Here is a 15460-nt window from a genome sequence, read left to right on the forward strand (position 1 = left end):
AAAAAAGGACTACACCTTCATCACCTCCATCACCTCAGATACACATACGCGCACACACACACACACACACACACACACACACACACACACACACACACACACACACACACACAGACTCCTCTCACTGCAGACTGTGTGTTTTCCAGGCAAACATGCTGCACGACCGCCTGGCACAGATCTTTGAACTCACTATTCGGTAAGAGTTTGTTCATAAACATCCTTTTCAGTTTTATTTTGAAAGTTTCGGAGGATTTCCTGTTTAGCACGATATGCTATGTATGATTAGCATGGATGCTAAAGGCTCAGTAATAATAACTGTACACATGGGCTGGTTGGATTATAATCTGTAACATAAAGTCCCCTGTGGGATTAATAAAGTATCGGCCTATCTATCTGTTAAAGTGACTCTAACATCTGGCCCCTCTGTGGCCCTGCAGGCCCCCTCCCAGCCCGTCCGGAGTGGTTTCCATCTCAGCGGGACACCCCCAGCACCAGTCCGTCCCCGTCTACGAGATGAAGTTTCCAGACCTGTGTGTCTACTGAACACACACACACCAACAACACTCTGCATTAAAAAAGCCAAGAAAGAACCACACACACCTGCCCTCCACCGTCCGCTCACAGCAAGCTAAAAATGCTAATGATCAGACTTTAAGTGTGATGTCATCGTTAAACCAGTCTGTGTTCATCCCTATGACCCGAGCCGCTGCTCTTTGTCTCCCCTCTCACTAAACCTGCGAGTCACGACGAACAGAACAACAAACACACCGCTTCCACACAGCTGCCGCTCAGTCTGAGGCTCCACGCTTTGTACAGACGCCGTGAGAAAGGGTTAAAAGCAGCTGCAGGCCTCAGACGTGAAGCTGACTTTAGCTCCACAGGTATCATCGCGCCTCCTCAGTCACAGCTTAGTAGAAACATCTGAGCTCAGCTCAGGTCCACGAGGGAGACACAAAAAAGCATTGTGGCCATGATGCGTTCAAGAGCTCCTGAAAATGTGATTTTTACGCTCGGACGTGAAGACAAAAAATTACATTTAGTCAGTTTTTTATTAGCCAACGTAGGCGCAGAGTTTGAAAGTGGAAATGGGCTCATTGATCAGTTCCGGTGGAGCCTGGATGTTGGAGGGTTGGGGGTGTGTCCGGGCTATAGGCGCCACGCCGAACAAACGTCATCAGATCTTCCTTCAAACTAAAAAATGTTATTACAAAGTTTAAAAATTTGAATCTTTACCAGCAGAGGGCGCTGAGCACAAAGCATTCGACAGATATAAAAATATTATAAATATATATATTAGTCAAATGGTAAGCACATATTTCCTCACTCCTGGATCCCTCTGTCCACACTGTAAGGTTCTTGTTTGCTGTTAGTTGTGAGCACTTTGTATGTAAGATGCAGTTCCCCTCGTGAACAGTGGGGGCAGTATACCTGCAGACTTTGGATGGGTTGTTTTTGTTTTGCTTGGATACATGTTAGGAGTACAGTCACATGCTTCAGCGATGCTAACTTTAATTATTTGTTATGCAAACTGTACTTTCCTGTGTGTGTGTGTGGCGCCCTCCTGTGGTTGTGCTGGGGCGGGGCTTGTAGTCATGGTGGTCGTTGGGTGTTGATGCTTCATGCTAACGGTGTGTGTCTGTCATGAGGCTGTCTGGCTGCAGGTGGCGCTCTTCCTCCTCACAGCTTTGTTGGCAGCGTTGTTTTTTGTTGTTGTTCCTTTGCCACAGACAGAAGTCATTCTCCTCCAGTTTCCTGATCTAAGGCTGCTTTTAAAGAGCGGTTGGAGGAGCCAGCCGCCCGCCTGGAGCCATATGCAGAGATTCATTCCAAGGAGGAGGCATTAATATTAATGGTCCGCTCTGATATGAAGCGCGGGTTAATCATCGGTGCTTTTTCAGCCGCCGCCGTGCGGCCATGTTTTGTTTTGTCACACGGCTGCAGGAGCTGTTTTTTGGAGCGAGGCGCTTCATATGTGGCGTAGCTGCAGCTGTGATCTGTAATAGCAGATGGTTATCAAACATTTCTCTCTGATCCGAGCTCAGTGTGGGAGGAAGAAAATCCCTCCAGCTGGAGGAAGACACCTGCTGCCACCTCACAGCCCAGGGTCAGAGCCACGGGTTAGCGGCGAGGCGCCGCGGCGTGTCGTCCAGAAATAGAAGGATGGAGTGATGAGATGGAGCGATGAGATGGAGCGCTGCATGTGGGAGGAGGTTTTCTGTGTGGATGTCTCAGAGGGTTTGTGTAAAGTTGTCGGGTGCTGGTTGTGTTTCTGGAAAGGGCTCAGATGTTGTGTGTCTGTTAGAAGCAGCTTCTGTCTGTCTTTAGGAGGCTGCGGTCATGTGATCGGTGCAGAGGTCATGTGATCGGTGCAGAGGTCATGTGATCGGTGCAGAGGTCATGTGATCGGTGCAGAGGTCATGTGATCGGTGCAGAGGTCATGTGATCGGTGCAGAGGTCATGTGATCGGTGCAGAGGTCATGTGATCAGTGCAGAGGTCATGTGATCAGTGCAGCGGTCATGTGATCAGTGCGGTTAGCAGAGCTAGCATCAGTGCTATCAAACGTTTCCTCCAGCTCTGATGACCTTTATCCTGCCAAAACCAGGCCTGGAGCTCTTCATCGTGTCACATGCTCAGCAGCAGTGAAGCTAACCGTGTTAGCCTGATGCGCCCACAGAGTCTGTCAGACACAGGATGATGTAGCCTAGCTAGGGCTGCATCCACTTTGCTGGAGCTGCTGATCATGTGACGTGACTCTTCACAGGGTTAAAAGAGGAAGCGGCGCCGTGTAGGTTAGCTAAAGATTCAACATGTCCGCCCAGTCAATGAAGCTAATGCAGCCAAAAACTGCACTTCCTGTCCATCAATAAATGACTCAGCTTACATGGTAAGATCATTTGTTTGGATGTTTAGGCAGCTCAGCGGTTAGAGATGTACCAAAGCGTGACGTCATGTAGAACATGCAGCTGCTGAGCGACAGGATTGAGCGACAGGATGCTGAGCGTGCATGGGCCTCATACTCCCACCATGTTAAAGGTCGCTGACGGATCCTTAGTGTAAAATAGAATGTGTGTTGTGATGCAGCTCGGCCTGTTCGTCTCTGATAATGAACTTATCAGGAGGTGGATTTAAATCCAGGCCAGCAGGGGGCGCTGCTCAGTGTGTTTGATGGATGCATGCTCTCCTGTCTTAGCCTCAAACTCTGGCTCTTTGTGACTCATAGCTCTTATGAACGTGCGTTATAGCAGGTGACTGCATGATGTCTTAGCAGCAGAGGAGGAGAGGGGGATGCTGGGAACTTATGCTGAAATTGGAAAAAAAAAAAAACATCTAAACGAGTTTGATCGAGCCGGAATCAGGCGGCGACGACTTGTGTGTTTAGATGCGGCTGTAACCACAGCGTCCTCTGATGAATGTGTCATTACAGTATATCTTATATTTTTGTATTTTGATGCACCGTGTATCGTTGCCTGGTAGAGATTGATCAGATTTATTCACAGTAATGAGGACGGATGCTGGATTCTTCTTTTAGTGTACGTGTGCAGGAGGAATGCTCTGTGGTATCGCTTCAAACGTGTGGGCAGATGAAGTGTTAAATCTACAGTCAGATATTTTTGGATAATGTATTAAATCAGTGCAATCTGCTAATCTTAGATTTATTTTTACATCCGATAATCCTCGCAGACAGACTCCGCTCCAGAGTCAGGAAGTGTGACGTCACATGACAAAATATTCATGCTAACACTGCTAGCAGTAACGGCTAATTTAATCTGGGAACATCAGAAAGTCAGATTTGACGGAGGACATGATGATTGACAGCCTCTGCTAGCCAGTTTAGCTAATGTTTTTAGCCGTATATGAGCTTCAGTCCCAAATGATTGTAAATGGAAGTTTTGTATCTTTGGCGCCCCCCTGCGGTCAAATAAAATAGTGCAGGTCAAGCTTGAACCTGGGAACAGGTGTCTGAACTTTTATGCTAACGCTGCTAACAACAACAGCTGCTAGCAAATCTGGTCAACGTTATCGAGGCCAGTGAGCGTCAGATCGTCGGGTTTGTTCTGTGGAGGTGAACATGGAGGACGTGATGTCATGGCGCTTTTTGTGAGTCTGGAGCGGACTCTGTCCTGAGCCGACGTGTTTAGAGTCGTCTGAATAATAACTTTATATTTAATCGATGTTGTTCGAATCATAGCAGCAGATTAAAATACGTATCAGCACTTTGATCACTGTACCACAGCTAAGTTTTTATTCTGATGTGTCGCAGAGTCCTCCTGACAGCTGCGTCCATGGAGATAAGGGAAACATGGAGGGGCTGACACACACACACACTGCTGACCTGCCTTACTCAGAATGCTGGACACACACTCACACACACACACACACACACACACACACACCCCCAGCTGTCCGGAGGACGTCCTCCAGGCCACCAGCTTTAGTTGTTTTGAATGTTTGTGATGCAGCAGTTTGAATCTTTGTGCCAGTTTCCAGATGTCACGTCTGTGTTCAGCCTCCACAGTGACAAACATACCAACACTTCAACCACTAGATGGCGCCGAGGCTCGGCTCGGCTGCTGCTGCTTCGCCCGTAACAGGACTGACCATAAAAATAAATGAGCTTCATCCACCCGAAGAGCAGCAGCAGCAGCAGCGGGGGCGGAGCCTCGGTGCTTTACAGTTTAATAGGAACATGTGAGATTAATGTTGATCAGAATAAATAAAGTGTTTCTATCAAACCCTCGAGCTGTGATGTCATCATGTTCTCAAAGAATTCAGTCTGATGCTTTGATCAATAAATTTATTCTGAGAGAAAATCACACTGAGCTCTGATTTTAAACGCAGCTCAGACACAAGGACGCTCGGCTCTAGACCTCCTCCTCCTCTTCTTCTACCTCCTCCTCCTCCTCTTCTTCTACCTCCTCCTCCTCCTCTTCTTCTACCTCCTCCTCTTCTTCTACCTCCTCTTCCTCCTTATGTTCTTCCTCCTCCTCTTCTTCTTTTTCTACCTTTTCTTCCTCCTGCTCCTCTCCCTCTCTTGCTCCTGGTCTCCCTGCTGGTCTCGGCCCGTGGCTCGGCCTGTGGTTGTGGGTTTGGATCCCGCTGAGCGTGGACGGCTCTCTGCTCTCGTCACTGGACGCCGGAGGAGGAGTCGCGCTGCCTGGGGATCCAGCTGGAGGATTTACCTGCTCTTCATCCTTCAGGTCAGAACTTTCATCACTGCAGAACAGAAGATTTGATGATGTGATTTATGTTCATGTGTTAAACTGCAGCACTCACTGTTGCCATGGTGACGTGATGATGTCAGCCATTCACAAACTGTAAATTTCTTTTAAAGATATTTTACAGAATTTGAGGTTTCGCTGTATGAAAATGTTACATTATGTTTTGTAGTTGTTTGAGGATCAGGTCTGACCTGTCTGGTCGTCGGTGCGGCAGCGGCGGTGGCGGTGCCTCTGTTTGTGTGGCCGCCTCCTGCTCGCTGCTGGTGTTTCCTTCGTCCAGGTCTGACGTTTCTCCCTGCGACGCCGCGCTCTCCTCGCTGGACTGAGGCGAGGCCCGCAGAGGTTTCGGGGGCCTGCTGGCCCGGCGACACGGCGGCCCCTGGCCGCGGCACTGCTGGGAGGGCAGGCTGTGGTTAAAGTGCGCCGCCGCCATGCACTCAGCCGTGGTTTTGTCGCACACACACTGAAGCTTGTCGCACACGGAGACGCCCTGACCTGAGGAGGAGATCAGAGACAGCGGCGTCCTCTGTCACATGACCGGTGAGTGCGTCACTGTGTGTGTGAGGTCGTGTTTCTGTACTCACACCGCGGCTTCCCGCTCTCACAGGAGACCTGAGCGTTGAGCTTCCTCTCGGCCCTGCAGCCCATGGAGCTGATCTGCTTCAGGCAGCAGTGATGGAAGAAGCAGCACCTGAGGAAGAGGAGCAGCGAGACCTGTTGGCGTCTTCCTCACCCTGACACTGTGCTAGCAGGCTGTGTGCCGCTGACCTGTCCAGCTGGTCCTGAGGCTGCCCGCCGCCCTCCTGCCCGCAGTAGCAGCCGTACATCTCGTACTCGTGCGGGCAGCGGCCCGTGAGGCAGTGCAGCATCTCGCCCAGCGCCGGCATCTCCCGCCTGGACCCGTCGCTGCTGTACAGGCTGAAGGAGCGGCTGCACTCTGGTTGGAGGAAGCACAGGTCAGTGTCAGGAAGCTGCACCACAGCAGGAAGCAGCAGCAGCTCCAACCTTTGCTGTCGGGCTGCAGCTGGAGGTCGGTCAGCCCGACGGACTCCAGCAGGGACCAGGCGAAGAACGGCACCGTCCTCTTCTGAGCCACGCCCCAGTCTGCAAACACACAACATGCACGACAGCATGACAACAGGGCAGACACGCGGGCCGGACAGACACGCGGGCCGGACGAGCTGCTGCTTCATGCTGCTGGTCACCTGCGTCCGTCTCCTGCGAGCTGTCCACCCGCTCCCCGTCCTCACACGGAGGTTTGTCTGTCCTCTCCTCCTCCTCCTCCTCGGACTCGGTGGTGGTGGTCTGTGCTGCTGCGGTGGAGGTGCTGCTCTCAGGCCGCGGCCTGGTGGGTGTGGCTCGTCTTCCTGCTGTCGTCGTGGTGATGGGTCTCGGTGATGGTGCAGACGCTGGAGGCTGTCGACCTGGAGCAGGTGAAGTCAGAGGAGACCTGCTTACTTATTGTTTACATCTTAGTGTCACCACTCAGGCTGTGAAAGTGTCCGGCTCTGATCGTGGTCACATGTCCACAGTCTGACACAGGGAAATACGTTTTTGAACCAGAACATGTTAAATTCTGTTTTAACATGGAGGTCTATGGGGATCGACTCTGTTTTAGAGTCTTGGTGGGGACAGGGAATGAATGGTCATTAGATGCTGTTTGGTCACCTGGACTCAGAGCAGCAGGCGGCGGCGGCAGCGGCGCCACGTCCTCCTCTGCTGAGCTGGCCGGAGCTGCGGCACTGCTTCCTGTGGTGGTTGTAGAGAATTCTGGGAAATGGAGAGGAGTGTGTGTGTGTGTGTGGATCAGCTGACGCACAGTGAACAGATACATTTGACTTCCTGTTTGTTGAAGCAGCCTCTGACCTTCAGGCGGCCTCGTCTCCTCTGAGGCCGGGGGTGTGAACGTGGCGCTGGCACCGCCTCCACCTGCAGAACAACAGGCAGTCAGCGGTGACGTGTCAAAACATTTCACACGATTAAACCCAGAAATGAGAAGAAGGAGCCCTCCGTCCTGGAGTTAAGGAAATACACATTAATGTCTGTGCTGACTGAGACGCCCGTCAAAGCCTCGGGGCGTAATTACAGACGCCATCGACAGGGAAATGACCACTTTAGCTGCTACATGTTGTTCAGCGGGGTGAGTATCGAATCATCTGGCAGCTCTGTGTGTGTGTGTGTTAACCAATCAGTCAGCCGTTCCTGTGTCGGCGCACACACACACACACACACATATGTATTATTGCCTCCTCTGTGTTAGTAACAGCCACCAGGGGGCGATGCTGATGTCATGTCATCCATCTTTATCTGTGGTAAACTCGGACTGACCTGTCAGAGAAGCTGCGGCCGGTGTCGGGCTCTGTTCCACCTCCCCAGACTCCTCTGTGGGGACCCTGGGTGGTGTCGCTGCTGACGGTGTTGTGGTGCTTTTGATGGTTGCTGACGGTGTTGTGGTGCTTTTGATGGTTGCTGACGGTGTTGTGGTGCTTTTGATGGTTGTGACTGTAGAAGAAGAACGGTATGTTTTTAGCTCCGTGTGCTGAATCTTTTTGGAGTCGCTGTGTTGACTCACTGTGTTCATCAGACGCTTCCTGCTCCTCTTCATCTTCACCTTCCTCTTCCTCAGAAGACACTGGACTGACTTGAGGTCTTGCAGACATCATGGATGAAGTAGTGGCGATGACTAAAGCTGCGAATGAAACACAGGTTTATCATGTGATCCTTTTATCATCATTTGTTATGCTTCACCTTTTGTCACCTTCCTCAGACGACTCCTCCAGGGTGGGCGGTGTCGGCTCTCTGGGAGTTGTAGTCTGAATTGATGGTGTGATGTCATGGAGTGATGTCAGTGTTTGGGTTTGATTCGTTTGTTTCATGTCTTCATCAGCAGAGCTCAGAGAAGAGTTCCACAGTGATTCTGCATGACTGATGAAGAGGGAGTCTGAAAACAAAGAATTCAGAAAAATGTTTTTAGACTAAGATAGAATATTTCTTCTGCCACAAAGTGTGATACGTAGAAAAGATTGAAGCAAAGCGTCTGGACTTGTAGTTTTCCTGAAGACGTTTCGCTGCTCATCCAAGCAGCTTCATCAGTTCTAACTCCACTTTAAAAATAATCCAGTGAAATATCTGATGCAGCATTTATGGATTATGTATAGTGATTTCTTTAAAATGCAAAATTTTTCAAAAATTCAGATTTTAGTGCCAATTCAACCTTCCATTTCTCCATAACTCTGCAGTATTTTTTCATGAAACTCACTGTGGTGATGAAGGAGACCTTTAAAAATAATCCAGTGAAATATCTGCTGCAGCATTTATGGATTATTTATAGTGAGTTTTTTAAAAATGCAAAATTTTTCAAAATTCAGATTTTAGTGCCAATTTAACCTTCCATTTCTACAAACTCCTGCAGTATTTTTTCATGAAACTCACTGTGTGGATAGAGGAGACCTTCTTTGACAATAATCCAGTGAAATATCAGGTGTATCCTTTATGGATTATTTATAGTGATTTTTTAAAAATGCAAGATTTCTCAACAGGGCCATGATGGGGCTGGATCATGATCATTTAAATATCTGCAGAAATATTCTGTATTATTTCCATGACTTAAACTGTTTAAATAAACTTGAGCATCTTATTTTTCCCTCCTCCTGCTTCTCGTGTTTCTTCCTACACTTCCTGGGAGGCAGCGTTTGGAGAAGCTTTTATGAATTGGACGTCGGATGAATCACTGCTCGGTTATAGAACTCATACAAACACTGAAATAAAAAGAACTCCATCTCCAGCTGAGAGTACGTCTGTTGTCAGTCGTGACTGAGATGCTGAGTGTTACCATCTCACCTGGGCTGAATGCAGGAGGATTGTGGGTCATCTGATCTTTATTTGTCTCTTCCTGCTCCAGCTCCTCCTCCGCCAGCGTCTCATTCAGATCTGTAAAAGCAGAGAATGACAGGAAACGTCTGAGCCAAGTGAGTCATCGAGCAGCGGGAGTCCGACAGCGGGGAAAGTATTTCTGGTGTTTGGACCGTCAGCGTTCAGCCAAATGTTAATTTTTAACAGCTTGGAAAAATACAAGTTTGCCAGAAAAGTAGCAGAGAGCACAGATGGAGGAGTGACACAGAGTGCTGCTACCTTTAGAGAAGAAGCTCAGGTGTGTCATCTCTTCTTCCTCCTCCTCTGCCTCCCCTGCACCACCTGCACCATCCTCCAACTCCTCTGACAAAAAAACAACAGTAAAGTTCCTGATGCTGCTCAACAACACGAGCTGCTGATATGCACAATATGACAAACATAATATACGAGATTTGCTGCGTACATAAGCACAAAAAACAAGTCTGACATGAAAATGCTCAAAGAAAGAACCCTGTGACAGTCTTGTTTTTAGTGATTTTGTCTGAGGTCTGTACTAGGGATGTCCCAATCAGGTTTTTTTGCCCTCGAGTCCGAGTCATTTGATTTTGAGTATCTGCCGATACCGAGTCCCGATCCGATCCTAGCAACTCAGTCTTGCAGCAAAACCTGTGTGTGTTTGTGTGTGTGTGTGTGTGTGTGTGTGTCTGTGTGTGTGTGTATGTGTGTGTTTGTGTGTGTGTCCAGCGCGCACGCTAGGAGATTTCACACATGCAGCGGCTCATCGAGGTCTCGAACCAGGACCTCCCGCACCAAAAGCAACTGTCATACCCCTACACTACAGGACACAGAGCCACCCTGCACAGAAGGCGTTAACTTTGAGAGTGCTAATAAATATATTCGAGTCCTGATCAGGAGGTAATGTCCGATTCCGATCGAGTCTGAAATCACGTAATCGGGCCCGATTTCCGATCACGTGATAGGATCGGGACATCCCTAGTCTGTACACAGCAAAAACAGCAGAGAGATTGTCTTTGGACTAAACGACATCATTTTAGGATTTAATTCAAGAACATGTGTTTCTATAATGAGTTTAATGAGAGGCTAAAATGTGCCTACATGTGGGAGGTGTCAGATTTTACCCTCTGCTCGTCCCCGTGTTAAACCTCTGACCCGTGGGCCAGTTAGAGGGCTTACCAGCCGGCGTCAGCAGGAAGGGCGTGCCCGGCGGCGTGGTGAGGAGCTCACCATCGGTCCAGGCGGTGTCACTCTGGTTATCGGCGCCACCGGTCATTAGCGGGTCCATCTCTGCTGGTCAGACACAATAAGAGCTGAGGGCAGGTGGCAGCCATCATTTACCTGTCTGCTGTGTGAAGGTGACGTCACCATGGCAACCTGTGACTTTTATTCCACTGTTTTTTCACTTTTTAGTTGAACTTCCAGTCAGATGATCAGTATCTGTGTTTGTTATTTTAAAGAATGAAACTGGATTTTCTGACACTCCAGGTTCACTTGAACCTCTCTCAGCTCTGTTTCTCTGAAGTGAACTGGGCCATGAAACAGACTCTTACCTGCTGACAGGAGGGACGAGTTGGAGAAGTCGTAGCTCACAGAGGCGTTTACAGCTGAGAGGACGTCTGCAGAGAAGAAGGATGAATCAGACAGATGTTACCAGCCACAGAGGCTGAACGGAGGAGCAAACTGAGAGAGAATGATCTGCATATTTAGCTGCTGAATGCTGCTCCATGTCAGATGAGCCTTTTTAACTCTTTAATCCCTATTGGACCAGGTCGAAACCAGATTAAAACCAACCTACAAGTGTTCTTTTTAAACAGACCAGTGTTGTGTGTTTTTACTCTGACATGTTTCGACTGCTTCCTGCAGTCTTCTTCAGAAGTCATGTGACGTGTCTGCCAGCTGATTTATGCAGGTTGTGGCGCTGTTCCCCTACTACTCCAGGTAGTAGGGGAACAGCGCCATCTGTAATATTGCATAATCGGCAATGAGGACAACAAATTCAAACGTTGGATTAAGGAGGCAATCGAAATCAGAAAGCAGGCGGAACAGCACTGTCCCACACCTGGGACACAGTGCTGAAGAAGCTGGACTACAGATGGCGCTGTTCTCCTACTACCTGGAGTAGTAGGAGAATGGTGCCACAACCTGCATAGATCAGCTGGCAGACACGTCACCGGTGACATCACATGACCTGAAGAAGACTGCAGGAAGCAGTCGAAACATGTCAGAGTAAAAACACACAACACTGGTCTGATCGAAAAGAATACTTGTAGGTTATAGAAGGTGAAGACCAAATGAACCTTGTTGAAATATTACAGATTAAAACCAGGTCCAACATATTCTCCTTAAAATTCATTTCAAACCAAGTGCACCCCCTAAGCTGTTCTAACAGACAGACTGCTGAAACCTGCAGCCTGATTTAAAGCTGAACTGGGATCCGTCCAGAAAAGGTTTTTGATGAAATGTTGTACAAAGTGAATTCACAGCTGAGGCGGGGGCTGTGAGCAGAAACCATCTGACGGGCCTCCTGCAGGCTTTACTAACTTTCCCTCTGAAGTTGCTCCTCCACTTTAATAACCTCCACCTCAGCCTCCCCGGCTGAGAGCAGCTCAGCTGGGCACCGCGTCTATATTTGGAAGCGAAGGGATCAAAGGAGCTCGGTAAGTTTTTCTTTCCGGGCTGTGCGTGGGCGGGAAGCTGCAGGATCAGACGTCAGGAGGTCACGGTTTTAATTGGCTGGAGTGTGACTCAGCCTTCTGCATTTCACCCAATCAATTGTTTCCTGTGATATGACTCGGCCGACCCGCTCTGAACGTGACGCACCGCCTCACGCTCAGAGCTTCGGCTGAAGTGTGCTGACGTCACTCAGACTCACCTGCTCCTCCAAAGCCTCCGTCCACAGCGGCGCCCGGCGGCTCTGAAACACAGAGTCACACTAATGAGACCGTCAGGCTGCTGTCAAACACCGAGCACAGAATCAGAGCTAATGAGGCCAGCTGCTGCTAGAAGCTCCGGGTGGCTGATCAGATTCACTCTGCAGCACCATGACGAGCCAGAGAACAAGGCGAGGTGGTCTGACCGCCCAGAGTCCAACGCATTACAGAGGGGGACAGACTAAAGAGGTACAAACATAACTTAGAGGGAGCTGGAAGCCTGTCCAAATCCAAGCACAAAGCAAGGCCCAGACATTGATTATGCTTATTTTTGAACTAAGCAAGTAATAAAATCCCTCGTGTTGTCACATCTTGACTGCTGCCCAGCAGTCTGGTCCAATGCTTCTAAATTACAATTAAATAAAATTCAGTTCACTCAGAACAGAGCTGCAAGACTCGCTCTGCAGTGCTCACTCAGGTACAGGGTTGAAACATGCATACTGACTTGTCATGGTTGAGAGCTGGCTCTCAGCTTGTAGCCTGATTCTGTTTTTAAAAAACATTTATACATCCGCTGACCCTTCCTGTCTCTATTCTCAGCTGGTGCCAGTGAAGGTCACAACTACAGCACCACATGCTTTGAGAGGTGCTTCACCGAACCCAAACCCAAATCAGACTCTTTAAAAAGAGCAACTGTTTACTGGAATAAACTCCCACAATAACTGGTTTCTATCACCAGCAGAGAAAGTTTCAGGAGAAGGCCGAGACAAGGCGTTGTACTGAAAGAGGTTTCTTTGGATTTTGGTTAATAACCTCTTATGTATGCTTATCATGATGTGAATGTTCAGATTAGCATAGGAACCTTTAAATGTATATGTTGTAGTTTTTAATGTTCTAATCATGGACCCCAGGAAGAACAGTTGCTGCTGAGGCAGAGACTAACAGGGATCTATAATAAACCATCTAATGCCAGGTCTCACACAGACTAAAGCCAGGTTCAGAAGAGTTCCCTGAATTCCCCTGGGATCAATAAAGTATCTATCTAGTCCAAGACCCTCCCAAGGCATGGCCCAAATCCAGTCTAAATTCAAGTCCAACCAAAGCCGGTCTAAACCCTGTCCCACACCACATTAAAATAAGGTCTAAAGTCAGGTCTAACTGGACTCCACACCAGCCTAAAGCTGCTTCATTTTGTCTGTATTCATGTCTGTATTCCGCTGTGCATCATGCGGGACACTTTGGTCTCACCTGTTCCATGTGCAGAACAGGCCGACTCGGCCAGGCCTCTCAGTGACCCGTTGTATGGACTCTGAGTCACACAGTGGACGGCAGCCTGGTCACATTCACAGAACCTCTGCTGGCAAAAGTCCCCGACGTCTGAGAGACAAAAGAGACACCGTGACTTCATGTCCTCACTCAGGACCGTCCGTTAGTACAGTCAGACATGTATCTTCGCCTAAGGCAAGTTTCATGTTTTGGGTTTAGGTAGTTTCTGTCTAAAAGACATACATGAAGCTGTAGCCAGAAGCGAGTTAGCTTAGCATAAGACAGGACTTTCAGAGTGAATACAAACAAGCTTATTTGGCTAAAGGTCTCACCACAGCTGGAGTTTGCTGATGCTGCACAGGTGAAGTTGTACGGGGGCAGAGGCAGCTCCTGCCTGCAGGGGGCAGCGTTCTGGTAACACAACCTGTGAGTTTCACAGCAGCTGCAGAAAAGAAGACATCAGGGGAGAAAAGAGAGCGAGGTTAGATTATTTATCAGCAGAGAGCATCACATTAAAATGAACGTCGGCCATGGAGACACAGTTAATCCGGAGGACAACAGATAAAACTGGACGTCCCTCTGTTTAATCAGTAACATCCTGTATGTGCTGGGGGGTGGTGGGGGGCTCTTACGTGTCCAGAGGATCCACCGGCTCTCCGGCTGCCATGTATCTGCACGAGCAGCCATAATCTTCCAGGTCACGTGGACAAATCCCGGCCTCACAGCGAAGCTTCGACACAAAGTTCAGCAGCGAGGGGAAATTATTGAAGACCGAATGGAGCCAAGTGAAGCGCAGGCCGAGACAATCTGCCAGAGGAGGAGATGGAAGCTGAATAGATAAGTGCTGGCAGGCTGTGAGGAGCAGAGATTCTGTGGTCCTGCAGGTGGAGAGCGGGCTGATTTAATCATAGATAATCCTGTTGGCAGGTTCCAATAACCCGAGTCCAGAGCAGCATGCAGGGCCCGGTATTATTCAGGCAGACTGTGGGAGGCCCAGAACATCACAGCTGCTGAATCAGACCACCTTCATGTAGACAACAGCCTCCAATGTCACACAAAGTCAGACGACTGAGTCAGACTGACGATTACACCCTGACCTGCTGCTGGATCCCACACCCACCCAAACAATGGCTCTTTATTTACCGAGACAATCACGGCTTCAAACAGAGAACTCTGCAGAGAGGGAGCGCCCCAGAGCTCTGACCTAGACCCTCTGAAACACTGTAAATACAGTGGAATCACTCTGAGCAGACTGGAGGTGTCGAAAGATCAAATGGTCTGAGTGTTCGTCATGTGACCGCTTGGCTTCAGTTCAAACCCAGACATGGAGAATACACAGTGTTTCAGCGTGCTGTGACGTTTGTTCAGTGTTATGATGAATAACGATGTTTCGTTCTCACCGGTCATGTGATCTGGGTTTTGGTCGCCGGCCTCCGGGTCTGGACAGAAGACGGAGCTGGCAGAGAGCGCTGAACACACACAGGACCACACAGTGATGAGCACATCACATGTTACTGAGCAGGACATGAACACTGACCACACTCATGTTACTGTAGGAGTTACAGAGGAACTTTCCAGCTGTCAGACTGTGATGGGACGTCTCCGCCTGGCTGAGGCATTAGTGATCATTCATTAAGGATAAAAGCTAACTCACCGTGTGGAAGAGCAGACAGCATGAACATCCACATCAGAAACATGACTCGGACCTGCAGTCAGAGGTGAAACGGTTAATCTCACCAGCATCATCTTTGGCTCTGCCTGCTACAGGACTGGAGACGGAGCAACCAGAAGAAACCAAGGTGCTAACAAAAAGGCTAAAAGGGCTCTGAGTAGTAGGTTAAACCTGACATCTTACCTTATTGGCTGTGCGTCGGCTGCAGAAGTTTCCTCATTGATCAGAAGTGACTGTTAAACTCTGTGTCATGGTAGCGAGGCGCTCGGCTCTGTTAGCAGCCAATAAAGGCTCAAACCTTTTTAGAGTTTCACAGAATAAACTCTGTGTTTATCAGTCCTAGCTGAGGAGGCAGGGCCCGGCTCTCATTGGCTATCATGTGACATCTGAGCAGGAGCTTATCGTGCCTTGATTCCTGTGCAGGTATTTGAGCGGAGGTGAGGTCCTGACAGGGGGGACCCACAGTGTGGTCTTTGTCCTGCAGGGGGGCTGGATCTGTGACCCCGGGGTCGACCTGCTCTTATCTGATTCAGATCAGTGACCGCCTGCAGGGAGGGTGGTG

General features: G+C 49.1%; 2 protein-coding genes across 4 annotated transcripts in view; one reads left to right on the forward strand and one right to left on the reverse strand.

Moving 5' to 3' along the window:
* Positions 1–4741, forward strand: part of efr3a (EFR3 homolog A (S. cerevisiae)) — a 57103-nt gene extending 52362 nt beyond the window's left edge. The window contains exons 23-25 of one of the 3 annotated variants that reach the window (XR_003671970.1): positions 147–196; positions 438–2334; positions 2375–4741. Coding sequence is in view for 1 of the 3 variants with exons in the window: in XM_028426774.1 (XP_028282575.1) it covers positions 147–196; positions 438–543 (156 nt within the window). In the remaining 2 variants the exon portion in view is untranslated. Of the gene's footprint in view, positions 1–146; positions 197–437 lie in introns of all 3 variants that reach the window. The other 2 variants (XR_003671971.1, XM_028426774.1) reach the window with 2 other exon arrangements.
* A 209-nt stretch (positions 4742–4950) lies between these two features.
* oc90 (otoconin 90) lies at positions 4951–10713 on the reverse strand (the record flags this gene model as incomplete). The annotated part of the gene is made up of 15 exons (XM_028427588.1): positions 10641–10713; positions 10267–10377; positions 9352–9435; positions 9061–9150; positions 7979–8161; positions 7793–7909; positions 7549–7722; positions 7087–7149; positions 6889–6990; positions 6426–6644; positions 6226–6324; positions 5989–6157; positions 5805–5911; positions 5412–5715; positions 4951–5215 (listed from the first exon to the last, which is right to left on the reverse strand). Coding segments are annotated over exons 2-15 (2085 nt in total), but the record flags the coding sequence as incomplete, so codon positions are not given.
* Positions 10714–15460: the final 4747 nt, after the last annotated feature.

This window comes from Parambassis ranga, chromosome 17 (assembly GCF_900634625.1).
Source record: "Parambassis ranga chromosome 17, fParRan2.1, whole genome shotgun sequence".
Lineage (NCBI taxonomy): Eukaryota > Metazoa > Chordata > Actinopteri > Ambassidae > Parambassis > Parambassis ranga.